At 40.9% G+C, this 22,323-nt stretch overlaps 1 protein-coding gene across 7 annotated transcripts in view; it reads right to left on the bottom strand.

Annotated features, from left to right (window-relative positions):
* The window catches only part of LOC146306486 (pleckstrin homology domain-containing family A member 5-like), a 331,268-nt gene extending 309,563 nt beyond the window's left edge, over nucleotides 1-21,705 (bottom strand). For all 7 annotated transcript variants that reach the window (XM_084710716.1, XM_084710711.1, XM_084710713.1 and 4 more), the window contains exons 1-3: nucleotides 21,573-21,705; nucleotides 21,382-21,458; nucleotides 20,514-20,571 (exon numbers count right to left, since the gene is read on the bottom strand). In XM_084710716.1, coding sequence (XP_084566842.1) covers nucleotides 20,514-20,571; nucleotides 21,382-21,458; nucleotides 21,573-21,664 — 227 coding nt within the window. In that variant the 5' untranslated portion in view covers nucleotides 21,665-21,705. The remainder of the gene's footprint in view (nucleotides 1-20,513; nucleotides 20,572-21,381; nucleotides 21,459-21,572) is intronic.
* Between the last annotated feature and the right edge of the window lie 618 nt (nucleotides 21,706-22,323).

The raw sequence follows: 22,323 nt of genomic DNA, 5'->3' as shown, positions 1-22,323 counted from the left end.
TCTGTTGTAGTGTTAACCACTGTGTCTCACATGGAGTCCAGTGGATTCAGAGCTCAGGCTTCAGTCTGTTCAGACTGGACTGTTGGGGCTCACTCTTCCCTTTACTGGGACCACAGATCCCAGATCAGATTTGACAGAGCATTGTTTTCACAGATTAAATAATTATGGAAATGGGCTCACATACACACACAGTTCTATGTTGTACTCACAGACATGCTTAGCATGGGTGCAGGTTTGGTTTCTGAAGTAAGGGGAACATGATGTTGCTTATACTTATTAGTGATGAGATGTGGCAAAATAAATCCATGATAAATCCAACACCCAATATTTTCTGTATATATTTATCCATGTTTCCTTGTTAGCATGTTGTTTGCCTCCCCTAGGCAATTCTAAGATGCCTTGGGTTGAGTCTGTGGACCAAACAGAGGGTGTGTCCCTGACTTGTCTGTGACAGCGCTGATCCATAGATGTATCAATCAATCAATCAATACCTTGATCCCAACATGAGATTGATCCTTCAAAATAAAATCTGCAGTGATGATGGTAATGAGCTCAACCCCGTGGTAGCCTTAGTGAATAATTTGTTTCAGTGTCCAAAAAGAGACTAGAAATGTTGTTTTAGTCTCCTGAAAACCACAGAAAATTAGATTCAGTTTCAATTAGGAATATCAATTAATCTGACAGTTATTTTCACGATTAATCAGTTAACTGTTTAGTCTATAAAATGTCCAAAAATTGTGAAAAATGCTCATCACGATTTCCCAGAGCCCAAAGTGAAGTCTTCAAATTGATTCTTTTGTTCAACCAACAGTCCAAAATCCAAAGACCATCGATTTACTGTTATAAATCAAAAAACCAACTAACCAACCAACCAACCAACCAACCAACCAACCAACCAAACAAACAAACAAACAGAAAAAAATAAAAAACTATTTTCTTTGTTTTGACTAATCAATTAATTGACAACTCATTACAGCTTTAATTCCAATGACTGAGAACTGGGACTGACATTTTTAAATCTTTAACCACAAGCATTAAAACAGTGAATGCAGCAGCAAACAAAGTTTAGTCACCAAAAATCAGCTCTCATCAAAGGAACACTGCCCTTTAATTTGATCAGAAAAATAACTTTACACATCTTCACCTATAGATCAAAATATGCAAAAGGAAGACAGGTTTTTAAGCCTGAATGGGTGGATGGATGGATGGATGGATGGATGGATGGATGGATGGATGAAACCCAGAGCAAAAAAGTGACTATAACACTCTCACTGTATTTCATGAACTGTTACCCATGGTAACAGTCAAAGGCAATTCAGCACAAAGGTTCTCTCATGTGGACTATGGCACTGAGCCGTAAGATGACTCTGTTTAGAGAGACTGCAAAAAGTGAGGATGGAAATCACACCCTTGTACATTTGTATAGCAATATATAAATGGTTCAGTGTATGTATGAACTTAAAAGAAACTGAAGTACAAATGAAGGCAGATGCTTAAATCCACATCCATATTAAATGACCAGTCCAGATTGAGATAGTGAAGCCTTTCAAGGCCATCAAAATCTGTTTCACTGGCAAGCCTTTACCACCAATATGGTGGTTAATTCTAAACCATTCTGAGCTTTTTGATGATGCTGTATTTTGTTAGTTGAATCAGATTTAGCTGTTTAATGATGATTCATTTCTTTTCCTTTTTTTCAGTTCAGCACCACTCTAAACTCCTATGCTAGTCTACATGGATGTGTTTTAACACTAAGACTCACGGTTTAATGCCTTTTTGTCATCTGTAACGTGAAAACATCGGATTTCCAAACAGTCAGAGAAAGGCTGAGGTATCGCAGCGCACTGTGGAACGTCTCTCCCCTGGCTGCTGCACCACCTACCCTGCACACTCTGCTGTGTGCTGGGCTGGCTACAATGAGCACCTGTCCTCCATTTCTTTCACCTGTCTCCATCCCTCACAGTTAGATTTGTAGCTTGTGGTGAATTTGCTCCCTGTAAAGTTTACAACTTCTGCTTGAGGAAATCTGAGTCAAATGCTTGACTTCCAGGGAGCAGCCCTAATTTTAACAACAAACAAGTTCTACTTGTTGTTGTACATTGTGCAATGCCCTCCATTGATTTAATTACAATGGTTCCAGTCAAAACTGGTGGAAATATGGGCTGGTTTGTTAGATAGAACCAAGGTCCCCAAAATCTTGAGTGGAACCAGTTCAACAACGTGGACTAATTTATAGGCCTTTTCCACCAAAACAGACCTGCCTATTCCAGTTCATGTGCATAATTTTGAACCGTTCAGAACATTTCCATCAAAAATAAACTGGTGCAGAAGGAACAAAAAATAATCTTGGGAACCAAAATGGGCATGTCATATTCTACAAGTCGTTGTGCAATGCCCTCCATTGATGACACATCCTTTATTAAAATGGTTTGGTGGAAATGCATGCTGGTTGGCTTGATAGAACCAAGGTTCCAAGAAAGTCCAATGGAACTACTTGAAGATCCAGAGCTAATTTGGTGGAAAAGGGGTATAACTGTGACATTGCTTGGGACAGACATGCCACAATGCAACCATTTACTATGTGTGGACAATACGTACATATGTATATGTATACACTTTCTGAATGTTGCATAGAGAGACTGCTCATAGATAAAACAATGGGAATGTCTACTGCTGTTAATCCATTAAGTACCCTATCACATCAATGTCAAGTTATGTAAATCCTGTATAATTCTAAAGAAATCTTGCTCACTGATTTGCAACATTACCCATGTGGAGCTGATATAAGCAAAGATATTGATGGATTGCTAGAGTATGGACAGCTGCCTTGATAGACACAGTAAAAGAAAATCTAGACAAACTTGCAGAGTGAATTTATTGCCATATGGTCTAATCCTAATGTCGATCAAAATCAGTTTCTCATAAATCTGAGATGAGATATGGGCCGTGCAGTTGCAGAAACCTGCTTCATTGTGGATTTATAACATCCAGGTTAAACTGCTGCTTAGCAGGTCTGAGAGTCAGGGTATCATCTAAATACTCCTGAAAGCTCACTGATTGGTCTGATAAGGCTCTTTGTTGCTGTTGGATGTGCTATAGACTGAAATCTTGTACTTGTTAAATGTAGTCTGTACATCTTGTGCCGATTCAGATACAAAATAAAGAAAGCCACTAAGTTAAACAATACAGCTGTCTCAAACCAGACACATCCATTACTCTCATAGTTGTGCCCTTGTTTGCTCTCTAAAACCTGTTCTGTGCTAATGAATGTGTTCCTGCATGCTGCTGCTTTGCCCATTAGCCCATTCTACACCCTGACTGACTGCTGAGCACTGACATGCAGTGGTGCAACTACACCATAGGTATGGAAATGAGACTTCTTTACATACAGACACACACAAACCATACCAAAATATTATTATCTGAAGTCTTTATGATTATGACTTTTGTCATTAAGTGCCATTTGGTCAATTATGTCATTTTTAATGCAAAGTCTTTGGTTAATGTCAAGTTGTCATAACAAAGAAGTTGACAGGTTTTGTTGTCCTGGTTAATGTCAAGTTGTTTTAACAGACAATACAACCTGTCATTATCTTTGTTCCGACACCTTGACATTAACAAAACTCACATAACCTGTCCATGTCTATGCAATGACAATTTGACATGAATCAAGTCCCCAATGTCTGTTTCGACAACTTGACATACACCAGTACAATATAACCTAACAGTCTTTGTTAAGACAACTTGACATTAACCAAGACAGCATAACCTGTCAGTGTCTGTTCTGACAACTTGACATTAATCACGACAACAAACACTGCAAATGTCTTTGTCAAGACAATTTGACATTAACCAAGACAGCATAACCTGTCAGTGTCTTTGGTATGACAACTTGGCATAAACCAAAACAACCACATATGACAGTGTAATGTACTGTTAATACATCAAATACTTTGTTAAAGTTTGATAATTAGGTCTGCTATGGCATGTGTATGATTTTATGTTGACTTGGGACACTGACTGTCATAAGACCATTACAGTTGTGTCAGTGTGTGTGTGTTTACTTAATCATAAATAATTCCCCTTGACTTCAACTAAAGTGGTACCATTTGGATTTCTCATAAAGACATTTGAAAAAGAAGTACGGTACTGAGGTGATTAACAGAGTTCCCTGATGGGCAGATAGCTGCTTGTTGCTAGACTAACTGCTAATGGCTTTAGCTGGAGTTAGTTAGTTAGCTTGGTTAGCCATGCAGCTAGCTGTCCTATTAGCTGACTCAGCCTCGGGGTATCTGGGGCCAAGACCAAAATCCACCTTGGTACTGTATTCCCTGCCAAACTGCCCATTGTCTATGTGTAGGCTGTAGTTAGCAGTTATGTTGTTCAGTTAGCTGTGTTCACAATTTACTCTTTCATTGTCACTTTAATCACTGGTATAGTCAAAAGAAAATAATAGTGTTGCTTACTTGTGGAAGAAGTTTAAGTTTCCAGGAGAAATTTGCATATTTCACAGATTCATATATGTGCACACACAAACACACTTGCACACATACACACATTGAGGAGAACTGCACTTCAGAGCTTTAGTGTCTTGCTTAGCATCACTGAGTTTTACACAGTGGCTGAGATTCAGCTGCATGCAGTTGTGTTTTCTGGTGGGCGGAGAGCAACAAGGCTACGTTCATGTTACTCTAACTGTTTATTTTGTGGTGTTCCCAAAACACTGAGCAGCTGCCAAGCTTAACCAAAGACACACAAACAAGAGAGAGAGCGAGACATGTACACACACTGGAAATGGAAGAGAAAAAGAGGCAGAGACAGCCGTGGTGGCCTGACATGACCACCACCCCTCCTCTCCCTCTGAGCGTCAGTTCCAGGTTACACTCTGATTCTCTTTTCATTTCATGCCTCTTTCCGTCCTTTTCTGTTCAGTTCTTATTTATCTGTCTGTGCTGGAATATCATGAGGCTTGATAACCTCTCCACCTCCTTCATCTCCATGTGCTTCAGGCTAAATGACAACTCCACAAACCAGGCTCTGTTTGTTAACTGTTCCACTGCACAGGTCACAGGTCAGCAGCGTGTCAGAGTCGGTAAAGTCACATCTCAAACCAGACCGGGTGTAGTTTTGACCTCTTGACCCCCTCATTCCTTTTAAGTCTCCTCAACTCTATCTGCTCGTTGCAGCTCCACATTAAAGCTACATGATGCATATATAGTGAAATATTCTGATCCAAGCTGCTGTGTTTTATAGATGTACATTGTAAAGAAGAAGAACTTGCAGGCTTGTGCATCAGTCTTTCCACCAAGACGCTGGATGTACCTTATTCAACCTGTTTCAACCATGCATATATTATATATGTTTAAGAGCTTTAAAGGGATTGTTCACATTTTTTGAAGTGGTCTTGCATGAGGTAGTTAGCTATAATCAGTGTATTATCTACAGTAGATAGAGGTCAGCAGTTTGGAGAAGCAGCAGGAGTACTGGTGTAGGAAGCTACGCAATGAACTGTGCCCAAAATACTTAAGTGCACGCTGTATTTAGAATATTTTCACAGATTTACCTTGGCATTGGGCAGTTTTTTCCCATGGGAAGCTGCCGTATATAGTCCAAATATTGCTCTCTACAAACCAACCAAACTCCATACGCGGAGACATTAATTTTACCTTGCAGGACACAGGAGCTGCTGAACTACCACTGCCTCAGTCGGTTAGTTAGTTGTGTTATTGTGCGACTCCAGTGTTTGAAAGGGTTAGTTTGGATTCACAGAAGTCACATAATAACACACACAAACTAACTGATTGAGGCAGAACTAGACCAGCAACTCCGGTATTCTGCAAGGTAAAATAGCTGATTTTGCTCATTAAGTCTGGTTGGTTTGAGAGAGAGATATTTCGCTTGTTTAACAGCAGTTTCCCATCCAAAAAAGCAGAAAGTATTGTAAATGTAGCATACACCTAGGGCAGGCCCACACTTAAAAGTCTGGTTCCTGAATCCAACCAGTGTGATGATACAATGTCGACAGTCTCCATTTTCCAACTGGTCCAGTTTGCATTTTCCAGTTTCTACCTGGACATCATCATGGAGCGCCATCAGCTTCTGTTCATGTTGGTGTCAATCTGAAGTGCATAGCATATCATATCATATCAGTTTGTCCCCCCTAAGTTTACATTTTAGTACCAAACATGCAGCTAGTTCACTAGTCACCAAAGCAGGAAGAAAAATCATTTTTAACCAATGAAATTGGACATACAATAGTATGCTTCTGTGATTGGTTTGAATGGTGTTCACACCAGAAATGAACTGCTCCAGAATTCATCTGACAGTAGTCTGAGACGACACCTTCAAGGCAGACCAGAGATCAGTTGTTTGAGTTTGAGTCCAGCGTTCACACCAACCCAAACAAATGACATCAAGGGGGTAAAAAATCCAGGGTTTGGTTCAACCCGACTACACAAGGGTGGTGTAAACAAACCCAACGACTGATATGAATTTTGTCTAAAATACGTTTTGCTGTTGACCCTGTCCACAGCAGTGCATCGCTTAGCTTCCAACACCAGTATTCCTGCTGCTTCTCCAAACTGGGATCTTCTCGACTGCCATTTACTGAGGGCAATACACTGACTATGGATACATACCTCATGCAATCCGACTTGATAAACTCTGAACCATCTCTTCAAGAGCTCCATTGAAATTTAAAAACAAATGTTCCCTGCAGAGTAGAGGTGTAGCTGCCTGTCCAGGTCAGAACTCATTTAAGTTTCTATTTCAGTTTAACAAAGTAAAAAATCCAGACTTTCCAGCAGTAGATCAGAAAATGTTCCTGCAAATTAAAACTTCAAGAGTAAAAGGTTTGGGTGTCAGTGATACAAGATCTTCTTTCCGAAGCTGGCACTTAACAATGAGGTGAAAATCCAGTGGACAAGATGGATACAGAAACCAATTTCATACACCAGAACAACAGAACAGAGAGCACAATGCAACGCAGGAACATGGCACGTTGAGTTGGTTCCGACAGACGCAACTCTCCACCACAAATCTCTCCCCCTGGCTTCTTCTATGCAGCAATCCAATCCGATACACCTAAACACAAAACTTAAGATGACCGCTGCAAGGGCAAGCTTTGTCTAGGCATTGTCAAAAGGCATCATGGGTAATGTGGGGAATGAGTTCTACTTGTAAACAAAAAACAAAGATAAAGATGAAAGAATGTCCAGGAGGAAACTGGTTCTAGTAGTCCAACGCTGCTGTATGTTGACTTTCATTCTAGCTTTTGGATGCTTCTGGCCTTGTTTGGCATTAAACAAGTCATTTACATACTTGGGTTGTTATTTTTCAGAATAGCCCCTGGTGTTGCAATATATATACACATACTGAAAACATGTATGCTAAGTTAATTTCTCCTGTCAGTACCCTTGACCAAGGCACTGGCTCAGAACTGTCCCTAGGCGCTGCAGTCACTGCCAACTTTTCCTAATGCATGGGATGGGTCAAATACATAGAACAAATGTCACTATAGGCTATATGCTATTCTGTATATGATTGTGTAATTGCAAGACTTTATTTTTACCTTTACCCATCTATTATTGTGGCTGGATAAAATAACAACAGCATGTGAGATTGCAAAACTGTCTGACACTGTCGACATGTTTGTGCTCGAGCCGGTCCCAGTGTTGTTCAGAGTGGGAGCATAGTATTTTCAGAAATGGCTGTAGCATTATTGTTTGCCAATTCTACATACTTGTCAACATTTGTGTTAGATGGTAGCTAACTGACTGCAGGAGGTGTTGCCACGACTACATAGTGTGTGAAGCAGAGGGTGAGGGGACACGGACATGGACTGACCACTGCTCAGTGCAGCAAGGACTGACACGCAAAGGTCAAAATTATTGTCACATATACATTTATACAGAGTGTGTCTGTGTGTTCAGCTCTCTACTTTTGTTGCTTCAAACGGAATGTGGTTTGAAGTTTAGTTTATCTCCTGTGTTGTTGTTTGCACTTTCAGGCATCTGCTTTATTTTACTGTTTCATGTTCACTTCACCTGGATGGGATTCATGTTGAGTTACTGCTGATGAAAACCCAGCATCTTCTGATTCTACTGCTTCGCAATAAAAGCTTCTAAATAACAGGGGACTTCCATTGTGAAGAACTTATAGGAAATGAAATGTTTATCTAGTGTTTTAAAACCACTTGAGTGCATCATCAGTTAAAAAACAGTAACAATTCATATTAAAAGGTGCTTGTAATGAGCATGAATTAATGGTAATAAGTCCTAGAAAAGATGCTTATTAACATTAATATGTTAAATAAACTATATAATAACAGCAAGTTAATAATAGCATAACAAACTTGTTTACTGTGTGATTATAAGACATGTATAAGCACTATAGATAGCTTTAGAATGTTAATACAAGACTTATGAGTTTCTTGTTTAGAGAACCATATTTATTGTTAGATCTGGTGCCCTCAAAATGCATAGTTAAATATCAATGAGAGCATAGATAACTATTAATAAGTGCTTAATTGACTTTTAATAAGTGTGTTGTTAACTGTTAATAAGTGCATAATAAAGGATTAATTAACCTTAATAACAATTGTTCACACTTTACATCTGGTATCCCGGAAAGGTGTACTTAACTGTTAATAGGTACATAATTAACTGCTGATAAACTCATAATTAAATATCTAGAAATCTTTGTAAAGGTTTAACAGTGACATAATTGGTAAGTTAGCAAAACTGTGTTTGTAATACTATTATCAACAATTATCAAAATTTCACAAGGCTTTTGTCAACATTCTTAAGCAGTCTATAAACTGTGAACAAGTTTCTTATAAGTGCTCATAAATGTCTTATAATCCCTATGCTATTACTAACACTTATAGTCCTATTAGACATATTAATGTTAATAAGCATCCTAAAAGGGCCTTATTATCCATTAACTAATGCTTATTACAAGCACCTTCATGTAAAGTATTGGTTGGATGGTTAATGTTACTGTTTGTCAGCTATAGCCAAAATCTTTTTCAGTTTTGAATAGAGCACAGTTATTGGCTGGCTAATGCTTGGTTTGTACCGTCACTGCTAGAGATGCACCAATCATCTTTTCTTGCTACTACTCGGCTGATAGATATCAGCCAATACAAGCTTTTCTAATAAAGATGAATAGTTACATTGAGAAGCCAACATCACCATCAACAACACATTAGCACAACATATTAAGTCACAGGATTCCATGTCAGGATTCACATCAGCTCTCACATCAGCTATCATTCATGTTCGCAGTCAAGATTTTGTCAGCCGCCTCTGTGACTGACTGGGTTACTGAACGTGTCTCTGAGCGGTCGTCCTGCACGTGTCCTTCCCCCTCCGCTATATATCACCATCACTAACCTCCATCAGCTGTGCTCATCATGCACGGATACAGACCTCCTCATCTCTGCTGCTATAAATCAGTTCTTCACTCCTGCAGCCCCCGAGCCCTGCCACACACACCACCACCACCACCCCACCCCACACCCCAACCATACGGAGAGGGAGGAATTTAATAAACCTGGACTGGGAACACACCAGCTGATGACTGGGAGGTGTGTGTGAGGAGGTGTGTGACCCAACTCGAGCAGAATAATAAGTGATTCGGAGCATATAGCAGCCTGGGAATGTAATCACACTCAATCGAATATTTTCAGGATGTCAGTGGTCACACATACACATATTCAGATTCAGAGCATAGATTCCTGCGAGGTGTGTTAGACTGCCCACACACACACACACACACAGACACACACACACACAGACGTGAGGAGTTGGTAAAGGCTTTAGGGAGTGCTCAGTGAAGCAGGCAGCAAACATCAAACAGCTCCAGCCAGGGAAGAAAGACACAGCGGAGGACACACACTTACACACACACAAACACACACAGACACACAGACACACACACTTACAGAGAGAGAGAGGGAGAGAGAGAGAGATGTCAAAAGAAGCAGCAGAGAGATTTCTCTTGGGATTTGAGACTTGAGAGGAGAGCAGGGCAGGCGGGCTCCCACTGAGCAGGAAGGGTCTCCAAACACACACACACACACACACACACACACACACACACACACACACACACACACACACACACACACACACACACACAAACACACAGCTCTGATAGAAAAGGAATGTACACACATGCCTGCTCTCACAGGAAACACTGATTTCTTGTCCTCAATTAACAGGATTTTTTTGACCTGAAACGACCAACTCTGAAGTCATACAAGCATCAGTTCTCAAGAATGAGTGAGCTGCCAAACCCAGGTGATGTTACCTCAGTACTGTTTTTCTCAGACTTGATAAACTCCTCCAGACCCACAAAAGACAACTGTTTTAGTTGTCAGAGTGTTCAGCACATCCACACATTCAGGTCATCAAATACCAACAATCTGTCACGCCCCTGGGTGAATACTACAGATGTACAAGGTACCCTTTACTGTCTGTATGAGACGCATTGGGCTTTAAAAGAACATTAAGTTTAAATCCATCCACAACATGAAAGTTAATATAAAGAGCTACAAAGACGGTGTATAGAGGAGGAGGTAAGTGGATGACACAAAACAAACACAGGACTTTCACCCAGGAGAGGTTCATGTCCCAGGTGAAAACAGAAGTCAGCATTGTCTAAGATTTGAAGTTACGCAACGAACTGATGTGAATCCAAACCACAATCTTTTCCTAAACCTAACCAAGTCGTTTTCTTGCCTAAACTCAACAAAACTGTGACTGTCTCTTAATGTTAAGGCAGGGCTAGGCAGTTTATTTTTGGCAGCTTTGGGAAAAAGTTTCATAAAAAAAAAAAAAAAACCTTTAAGCCTGATTTAATTCAAATGGCCTGAGAGAAAACAAAACCTCTGCTCCTTCTCTTGGCTCTGTTTTCAGGGTTTAGAAAATCTAGTCCATGACAACAGACCAATCACAGGTCAGTACTGGTCAGTCTCATCCCCAAATTGTGCGTAATCGTACAGAAAGGAAACTCGACAACAGACATGTTGCAATTATTTCTTTCCCAGTACCAATTCTGATACTGCATTGTGTATCAGTTGATACAGAGTACTGATCAGATATCAGTACCACTATCATTGTTGTATGGCCTGGACTGAAATACAAATGCTATATGGGACACTGCTGGGAGGAGTCCAGTTTCTGGCCTAATAAAAGATTACATGGTATTGGATCAGTGTATAGACTCACATACTCACTGATACCAGCATTTTAGGCTGTATTGGAGGCATTTCTGATACTTGTATCAGTATTGGAACAACCTTATGGAACAATGAAAGACCTTTGAGCCACATCTGTAGTTTGATTACCTGGGAAGACTCACCAATCAACTACCTTTCTCAAGCTGCTCATGTTAAAAAGGCTTTCTGGCAACATCTCATGCAAACAGAAAAGACTACCTTGTGCATCAGTATGAGACGCCAAGGGGTGTGACAAATATGTCCGTATTTGACGACCTGGGATGAGAGCAGGTAGGAGTGGTAGTCAAGGCAACTAAACTGAAAACTACCTTGGGAGAAAATGTCATGAAAAAATCCACACACTGGATTAAAGCTCAGAAAACCTGCCACGCTTTGACCCTTTCAGGTCGCCCTGTTTTTGAAAAATAAGTATCTTGAGGGTCGTATCGGTCAGAAGTGTTGCTGTGCGGTTTTTGTTTGATCACTTGACCATTGACATGATAACCAACATTATGTTTTCAGTCCAAAAAGGTTACTTTTCTGCATCTTGACATAAAAATATTAGTGGAGACAAAACAAAAAAACAATGAGAAATTCCATGTTGCAATTACAACGCCACGTGACAAAAATACAAATATGTAGTAGCAGAGCTGTCACTATCTGTACCAGATATGAATGTATGTGATTTTTCAGGGATATCACACAAGCTGTCATGAGAATTCATTATTGTTCACATTCATGAAACACACACACTAAAATGTGTAAGAGTGTAGCAGGAAAACGCTAAATTTATAGCGCAGGGGCTGACTAGTTGCAACCACTGGGACTCTACAGCAGACAAAGAGAGAAATGATGAGAGACTGAAAGACGAGAGAGACGAACACACAGAACTCAACAAGGAATTCAGCTGCTCGCTATACTATACAGAGTGGTGACCAATTAAAGGACAACCCTGAATAAATGAATGGAGGAACAGCGTCTATACAGAGTACTAGAGCTCACATCCAGCCATGGTTTCATCCAGCTTGACAGCAACATTACTAATATTTACTGCATTGTGTCCAACAATACACATCCACTGAGTCTCCAAATCCTACATCAGCACACTGTCATCCACTTTTACTGCGACATCTGCAGTATTTAACATTTAATACTGTAGATGGGACAGAGAAGGTGTCCAGTAATACAGAAGTATAATCTGTCATATCACTGTTTGAACAAACCATGCTAGTTCCTCCTGATGGTGATATCAAGTACAAGCAGTCAAACTCCACCTTTTGTCTTCTTCTGTTCATGAGCAACAGTAGCATCCAACCACCCAAAGCTAAAGAACTACAGTACTTTGTATTACATCATGTAACACTACGCTGCTCCTTAAGAAGCTAACAATAAGGTTTCAGGAGTGTTTTTCATACTAACCTTTGAGTGCTGTTTCACTTTATTAAATGTAAGTAATCTAATTGCTAATATTAGCATGTCTTAACCTTAGCCCAACTTCAGGACAGCTGGTTTCATTTAGTGAGTTTATGAAAACGTAACACAATTTAACCAATTTAGGTGGAGTATTTTATATTCAACATAATACATTATTAGATCACAAAATATGATTTTGTCTTGGATTAGACTTAACCATATCTCTGAGTCACCACGAGAAAATGGCAGCTCAAAACATGGACATCTTGATGTGAGATGTACAGTATTATAAGAAACCTAACTTCCACGCTTTATGCTTATGTCAGGTTTGGGCTGTAAAATTATTATTATTAGTAGTAGTAATAGTTTTTTTTTTCCTCTCATTTTTCTCCTCAGTTTTGTTGGTGCCAGTTCAAAGTCCTCCCATGAATTGTCCCTGTCACTGAAAACTCCTACTGTTTGGTGCATAGAGGGAAGCCTGTTAAGAAAAATGTCAGGTTGTAATCGAGTTCAGGCTGAAATATGCTAATGAGGGACAAGTTTGGGTTGGGTTTGGACAGGAATTTGTTGTGCTTGGGCCCTGTCGGGCTCAACTTTTCAGGCCGGATTTAAGCTTTAATATATATCATACTGCAACGTGTAATCATTTGGGACAGTGCATATCCTTCCCTGCAAAAAAATTATTTTAGTCCAAAAGAAATCTGTCCCATTGGCAATTCACACATCATTGTGAACCATCTCTATTCAAGAAATTAAATCTGTTGTCCATTTCCAATGTCAATTTTTATCAAATTTGTATCTTTATATATAAATGTATACTTTGTGTATGTTTAATTCTTGTGCACTAATAAAATTCTAATTCAAATGCCCTGCTGATAAAAAGTGGATGTGAGTCATGTGCTGATCAGGTCCATCTTCTTTGTTCCATTTCTTTGTTCCTGAGCTGATGTGGACAGTTGCAGTCAGCAGCCACAGCAGCTGAGCAGTGAAACCAAAGCGGAAGTTACAGTTCCTCAAACAGCCACTGTTGACTCAACAGTAATCTGACTACATGGAAATCAAAGGGAAATTCACAGTGTCTGTCAAAATAAAAAGTCAAGTCAACAGATGAAGCCCTCAAAGGCTGATTTCAACCTTTGCACCCAATTTGCATCAGAACTCAATCTGAAGTCCTTATCAGAGTTCACCAACTCAGTCAAGTGGAGAGACAAAAATCATGAATTTGGTTTTTCTTATCATACACTATCAACACATTTTGACATATTAAAAGAGAGTTCCCAACAAAATCAGAAACACATTTGTCCTCTTACCTGTAGTGTTTTTTATCCATCTAGATAGTTTTTCTGTGAGTTGCAGAGTTTTGGAGATATCGAATGCAGAAATCTCTACCTTCCCTCCAATATAATGGAGCTAGGTCATGCTCACCTTGTGTTGCCCTAAACTCCAAAATACATTTGAAAAAAAGGTCAAAACTAAGCTAAAAAAATTGCCCGTGCTGTCACAAGCACAAGCCTCTCTTCCATGAGTAGATGCACGCTCCCCTCTGTATGATTGGTGGGTGTAGTTTGGTAGACAGAAGTTAATTCCTACATGAAACTGCTGACAACAAGGTCTGTGGATTATGTTGAGTAACCAGACATCAAATTTGGTACTTTGAGCACCACAAGTTGAGTGCCACTTACTTTCATTATATGGGATGGAAGGCAGACATTTTTATGGCCAATATTTCCAAAACTCTGCAGCTCACACCAAAACTATCTAGATAGATAAAAAGCACTACAAGGTAAAAGGAAAAATATGTATTTCTGATTCTGGGGAGAACTGGCCCCAAATGTTCCATCAACAAGGTTCTAATATGACTGGAACACTGAGACTGTTTGAGTAAACAGGCAACACTGTCACATTGCATACAACTTGTCTTTCATAAAAGCTCAACCAGAACATGTATAATAACACTCACATGCAGACTGATTTCTGAGGGCTGAAAATAACACATGGCATACTGTGCTACGACATATGGTGACTGTGCCTTGAGACTGTTTAGAGTAAAAGCCAAGCAAAAAGGCTCAAAAGGATAGTAGATATCGTTCCATTAAGCAGATCTTAAGTCTGTAATTGGGAGGGTGTTTGCCTTGAGTAACAGGTGTCTCAACCTACCACACTAGGACAAGACTGACATTCTTTTATGTCACGCCTAAATGAGCAGTAAACACTAAATGTGTCCACAAAAACCTACTAGTCAATTACTCCATGTTTTCCAAAAGTCAGTGGGACAAACAAGCTGGTTTAATGTCACTGAGAGCCACACTGTGCCTTGTTTAACTGAGTGAAAGTGACCAAACACTCCACCATGACACATGAGAAGCTGCCATGTTTCATTCCGTGCCAAAACTCCTCTGACGCGCCATGGGTCAGTGCAGGAGCAATTAGTTCGCTGTGCGGCGCTAAACACCTTGGCAACACTTCAAAATCTCGGCAATCAAAGAAAAAAAAATGTTTTGAAAGGCGTTTGGAAGACATTGCAGCAGCTCTGAACACTGATCAGAATCTAAATGAGAAACATGCAACAACACAACTGAAAATGCGGCCAGTCCTCCATGTTTCAGTTCTCCCTGAGATGACAGTGGAAGCAGAAACAAAAGGCCAGTCATGACTCTTCCTCATATTCCACTGGAACTTTGCACACCCTGGAATCAGGGTTGCGTCAATGTTTGTTGTTGAATCAGTGTGGTTTCAAGCTGAATGCTTAGTCTAAAGTGTTGCCAAGTGATGGCATTTCAGCTGAGGAGTCCGTTTACCCCCGGAGTGAGCTTTATTACAGCAACCCAACATGTCTGTAACTCATGTTTAGAGGAATCCTAAAAGGCTTCACAATACTACTGAGGATATAAATGGAAACTTGAGGATCAAACAAAGGCAAGAGCAATTTGACCCCCACCCTGAAGGGCCTGGACCTGGGGAGTGACCGCCTGTCAACAGGCATTCAGAGGGCAGTGATGTCCTTCGACACTGTGGATGCAGCGGGAGCAGCGGGGCCAGGCTTCCAATAATGGGCTGATAGAAGAGTGACCGAGCAAGAATTTGGGAGGAATTTGAAGGATTTGAAGAAGTGGTGATGATGCAGTGTTGTTCAGCAAATATGAGACTGAGTCTAATTGTTCGGAGTCCAATGCTGCTCATTGTATTCAAGAACGAGAATGTGGCAGCATGATCCTTAGCCTGCAGTCCACAATCTGAGTCAGCCAATACCAGAAAAACAGCAGCGGCTGTTTGCTCAAACCTCATGTCTTGTATCAGTTCTGAACAGTTTCAACTCCCAATCAAAACTCATGTTGTCTGCCAATGAACAGATAATAAAACCAACCAGAGTGGAGGCTTGTGGTAGTTTTGTGGTACCTTGTCTCGGGTTTGGTTGAGGTGGTCTGTCAACTTGGTCAGAGATGCCTTTACATGTACCATAAACCAGGGCTTCCAAACCCCATAAAGTGAAGCAATGTCTACTTGTGGACTGTCTGGAGTTCTGCTACACAACCAAAATGGTATGGGGTTTCAGGTTTGGTTTAGGCTGTTAAGTTGCAGCTTTGGGCTTAGATCGCTGGGAAAAGAGAGGAGGTAGATAATAAAGAAGAAACAAAAAAAAAACAAAAAAAAAAAACACCAACAGTAAGTGATGGAATAAAACAAAAATATACTGTTGGGTCTTTGGTTGGGTTTTCAAAATGGGCAGTAGTCAAGTTCAGTCAGGTTTGGTCTTCAGGTTCAGATCTCAGTTTCAGGCCTATGCACAACTGACTTGTGACCCTTCATCACAGAGTCCATCTCTATGAGCTGTGAGCAGTTCAAACAAAAGGTTGAATTTTTCACTTTAGAAAGCAAAAAGACTGAGTTCTCTGGTGCCAACAATGTGCTTGAATTTCAGTCCTGAAACTAATGATGCACACTATCAACCTACAGAAAATAGTCTAAAGTTATAAAGATCTTATAAAGAATACTATAGAAGAAGACTATAAATCTGACCACTCTGTGATGCTACACACACATTTTAATCAATACTCAAGTACTGAGGATAACACTGAGCCATCTCAAAAGATTAAAGAAGTACTTGAATATAAATCCATCTATCTATATAGATAAATCTTCTTTCATATCCCATCAATCATAACAACACTGCCACTTCCCAACAGCCTTACTTATGACATTTTTTTTTCACCTGAGCCAGGCCATAAAATAAAAAATAATGATAATATATTTTAAACACATTGGTATCAGCTCAGTACTTTTTATGGACTGATATGCAACGTTCAGGTATTGGAATCAGCATTGTGAAGGAAAAAATTAATCAGACTGTGTCTAGTCCTGATCCACAGGGTCAACTGGACAAAAAGTAGCCCAAGGCCCTATACTTGAAGGAGGACCAGGAGTTCATTCCATGTCTATTAGCTTTAGGTAATTTTATTGATCGCGAGTTTGTTCAGGTCTAGATTCTCAAACTGTGGAATGTGTACCACTGATGATATGCAAGCTCCCTCACTACGCAGAGGAACACTATCAAAATACTACAAAAAATTGTAATGAAAATACATAAAATATTAGATCACTTAAATTTAACTGCAAATATGTTTTGTCTTTCCCATATTTTTGTTTCAATATCAGCCAGCTACATATTCATGCTCACGCATGTAGTGCACACATGCATCATCTATGATTACTGGTAGTTATGAGCTGCTGGCAAGATGTAAGCGAAGGTAAAGTGAAGAGACTGAAAAAATTAATGCTTCAGTAACACTGCAATCATGGATCCAAAGGGGACCTATTACAAAGAAAAGTGCAGATCAGGGGGAGAACATTTTGAAGAAGCACCAGAGGAGAGTCCACAGCACCTGCTGGAACCAAACAGTGCAAAACAGTGAGGTGGTAGAAGGCAAAAGATTGTGCACAATGCAAAGAGGGTCAAATGTTGTCGGCCATGGCTCTTGGATTTTCTGAATTTTGTCAGTCCCGTGCACAACCTCATGCCTCCCTGTACCACCTCAGAATGTGTCCCGTTCTGATTCCAACACATTCAATGTGTTCTGGCTGCATTCACACCTGCGTTCACACCTGTCCACCTGTCACATCTGACTGCCGGCAGCTCATTCAAAGCGCCGCCTGTGTTCGCACGCGAGCGCTTGACATGTGCAACTGTGCTTATATATTTACATGTCTGTGTGCCCACATAGCAGGCTGTGCGTGTGCACATTCTGCGTGCATTCATACATACCAATGAGCAGCGGTTGTGGGCTATTTATAGAGTGGCTATATTAGCTCAGTGTATGTGTCAGCTGCTGCTCTCAAAATGGCCACAGACAGCACGGGCAACAGCAGGAAAACTAGGTGGGAAAGTAGGTAGAACAAATTAAAGTGGCTGTTCACAACCTCAGAGAGGGAGAGAAAGTGTGTGTGTGTGTGTGTGTGTGGGTGTGTGTGTGTGTGTGTGTGTGTGTGTGTCAGCCATGGGTGTGAGAGGCTTCAGGGCATTTTTTGCTGTCAAACAGGTCGACAGAATATACGTGTACGCAAATGTGCACAAGGAGCAGGAGTCACTAATAAGCCTGAAGACGGTGCATACATGCGCACGCACACATAAACAAACACACACGCATGTTCACACACGCCGCACGCCAACAAGTAGAGCCTGTTCAGCGCAGCCGGCCGGCCTCTGAGTCACACTCGCTTGTCAAAGTTGTGTCCTGCAGACAGCAGACTTGTTCCCAAGCAAATCCCTCCATCGCAGTGTTGTGTGTGTGTGTGTGTATGTGTGTGTGAGGAGAGAGTGTCTAAGGCTGGGTTGCACCTACAAGGGTTGTTTTTAAACCAGATTAAATCATGGTTTAACTTTAAATTATGTGGCAAACTCTTAAACTGGCTTAAAATTAAGAAAGATTCCATTTAAAACTCTCTTTCATCCACTGTTCAGGTTTTACTCTAAACCTAGATTAGATTTATTTCTGTTGCATCAGAACTTTAAACTCTAATTCAAACTGTGAGCCAGTATTAACTTTAAAATTACCCTGGAGGAGGTTTAATTTTTAGAACGACTACCTTCTTGAGCAAAATAATCAAGTTCCTCAAAGACAGTCAGGGGACAGACTCAACCAAAATGAGTTTTTGTGATGCGTCTGTTCTTTCTTTCACTTTAGTTGATCTGTTAAAACAGTCTGCCACTCGCTGCCAAACAGTCTTTTTTTTCTCTCGTGCTGTTAGCCATTTTTTATCTTCTATTATTTGGCCATATTGCTCCTTTAATGTTACCAACAAGTGCTGTCATAAGAAAAAAAAACACTTTCCCTGCTGAGCCACGATGAGTAGGCCAATTAATTTCTAACTAGATAGCAAACACTTAGCTTTTGTTAACATTTTGCCTAGCTAGCAAACAATGTAACATTTTGTTGACTATTTAACTAGCTAGCAAACAGTGCTACTTTAGTTAAAATTTCAGCTAGTTGGCAAACAGTGCAGTGTTTTTTTTAACATTTTAGCTAGTTAGCAAACAATAGTTGTGTTAGAAATCACTCACTATATAGTTGGTTAGCCATTTTGTAGTGCTGTCTGAAAGAATAGTGATAATTATTACACCCTATATAGTATCCCACAATGCACCATGAACAGTAGTGTACAAGCACCATATACCATCATGCATTGAGTTGTTTGATGGTGTCTCGTCTTCACTACATAGTTTTCTATATAGAAATCTCCAGGAAATTTCGGACACAACCAGTGTAATATTTTGATAACTTTTTAACTAGCTAGCAAACAATGCAACATTTTGCTGATGTTTTATTTACCTACATAACAAACAATGTAACATTATGTTAACTTTTTGCCCTTGGATTTATTTTTACCTTCTTACCATTTATTTTAAACAGACCTTATGTAAATTCTGCCGCTAGTGGCCCCTTTCAAATTAAGATAATAAAAAAAAAATGTAGTTCACTGACATTGTGAGGTAGCATGGGATCATGGGACTTGTTTTCTTCACTTTTAAACAAACACCAAAATATCTGACATGACTCAAAATTAGTTTTGTTGATGAGGCAGTATTAAAGTTTTATTCACACTCACACTTCCTTCCTCACTCTCTGATCCCGTGTTTTCCTGAAAGTTAGAGCAACAAGCTAGCAAGGACTAGCAGGAAAGGCACTGTTACTTTGAGTAAATTAGGTGTTTCTCTGGGTGTGAACATTGTTGGGAACATTCAGGATAATATAAGAACACAACTCATCAAAATATATCATATATCTAACGTTTTTAGTGCAGTCTTTAAACATTTTAATGCAGAAATCTTACATATTATAACTTTAATTTTGGTTTACATCAATACAATTGGATTTACTTAACAGGGATTTGTTTTTAAATGTGCGACAGAGCCCTGCTTAAATTTTTAAATCTGAATTCAGTCTTTTTAACCTACTTTTGCTGTCTAATTAGAACTAATCTGAAATGAAATGTTGGTGCAACCCAGTCTCAGAGAGATTGATAGAGCTGAAGGGGGCATGACTGATAGAAGGAGAAAGCTTCAATGGCAGCATGTTGCTATCCATTCATACCGATTGTCTGCCTGTGTGTGACAGTGTGTGTGTGTGTGTGTGTGTGTGTGTGTGTGTGTGTGTGTGTGTGTTTTACAGGAGAGGCAAACAGAGATATTTGTGAATTCCTCCAGCAAGGCACAGAGGCAGAGAGGTGGGCGTAGATGAGAGCTGAGGGAAATCTCTGTGCCTGCCTGCAGACCAAACAAAGCAGCCCCTCACCACCAGCCTCACACTCACACTGCCTCTCTCCTTCTCTGCATCTATCGGTTTCTTCTCACACACACACACACACACACACTCCAACTCACTTGATGAAGCAGCGAGCTCCCTCGAATGTGTATCCTTCCTCCCATCCTGTTGGTAAATCTGTGCAGACAGGGGAAGGGGGGTGAGAAAAGACAGAAACATAAGCAGCTGTGTAGATATGAAGCTGATCACACTCACACACACACACACACACACACACACACACACACACACACACACACACACACACACACACACACCTGCACAGCAATGCAGTGTCTGGAGCACAAATAGCTCATTTGGCTCATGCTCTTTTATCCCCCCCACCCCCCCAAGTATAACCAGAGCAGATAGTGGAGGACTGCTCAGCCTCCAGCTGTTTGCTCATCTGCATGCAGCGATGCATCCCACCCGTCACCCTTTCCTCTCCTGTCGCTGCTTTATTTTGGAATATCGGCTTTTGCGCTGACGCACAGACGCAGATGCATTGTTCTACGTGCTTGGAGGCGCCGTGCTCGTGCGGTGTCAGTGGGAAATATGTCAAATGTCACTGCGGGGAAATCGGCTCCCACATCGGTTCACGCCTACGTGACGGAACTTTTAAAAAGTGTGTCGCAAAGTGTCCAGGTGGAGCGAGCTGTGGGGAGGTGTAGGAGGAGGAGGGAGAGGGGGACGCCGCCGTGCGTAATGGTCCGCCAGAGGAGAGCAGGAGAGGGGAGCGGAGGAGCAGAGGAGGCTGTTGCTCTGCTGCTGCAGAGAGAACAAATCTCCCCTCCTCATCGTTCTTCTCTCCGCAACTTGTCGCCCCTTTTTTTTCCTCTCCAGCGCCGTGACGCGCGGATAACCTTTCCCTCTGCGCTGCGTGCGCGCATGTGTGTGCGCGTGTTTTCGCAGAGGATTTGTAAAAAAAATTCATTGTCAGATGTTTACCTGGAGTTTTCCTGTGCCCCGTGATTACTGCCTCTCCAGTAACAGGATGCAACCAGGTTGTACTCTTTGCTTCTTCGCTGTTGGTGGAAGAAAACGAGGGGAAAAGGTGAACAGAGAAGCCGAAAAAGACAAACAGGGAAAAAAATGCGTCAGTGCGTATCCACAAATCCACGTGTCCGCGTCATATTTACTTGATGAAGAATATGCGTCCATCCCGAGTCACCCCATAACTCCAAGAAGAGGGAAGGCAGGAGAGCCAGTCCGGCTTAGGATCCGCCGCCATGTCTAGCTGAGAGCTCACTGCTCTGCTCTGCTTACTACACACACACACACATACACGCAGAGGGCTGAGAGCGGAGCGCGGCGCCGTGCCAAGCGCGCGCGACGGAGCCCGCGAGCGCGCGCTTCCAGGAGAGGGGAGCGCGCCCAGAGGAGGATAAAGACACAAGCAGTGATTTTCTGCCAAGTGAAGGAAGGCGGGAGGGGGGCTAGTTTTTTTTTTGGCAGAGTCCTCATGAGTGTGTGACCGAATTGGCCCCAATGAAAGTTCACTGTTAGTGTGATTCCTGAACTGCCAGATGTTTTTTTTTATAATCACTAAACCAATTAATCAGTCAATACATTAATCAATCAGTCGTAACACTGCACCAAATAAATTCAAAAGCGACTGACTAACAAACTCGATAGTAAATAAGAAAAAAGAATATGTAGAAACAACATTTTTACAAGTGTGAGAAATGAAGTGCATAGAACAAGAGAGCAAAAGTGCCCTCTTGGATGCTTTTGTGGTAGAGAAAATGTAATAAGTGCCCCCTAGAATGCGCTTCCAGTGGACAAAATGTCACTGATCAGCTCATCATCAAGCCTCTGCAGAAGCCTGTTCATTTGAATCAGGTATGTTGGAGCAGAGAAACACCTAAAATATGCAGGGCAGTGGTACCT

Source organism: Lutjanus erythropterus, chromosome 22 (assembly GCF_056507025.1).
Source record: "Lutjanus erythropterus isolate fLutEry1 chromosome 22, fLutEry1.hap2, whole genome shotgun sequence".
Lineage (NCBI taxonomy): Eukaryota > Metazoa > Chordata > Actinopteri > Lutjaniformes > Lutjanidae > Lutjanus > Lutjanus erythropterus.
The sequence above is the reverse complement of the archived record's forward strand: the minus strand, read 5'-3'. Positions and strand labels throughout refer to the sequence as shown.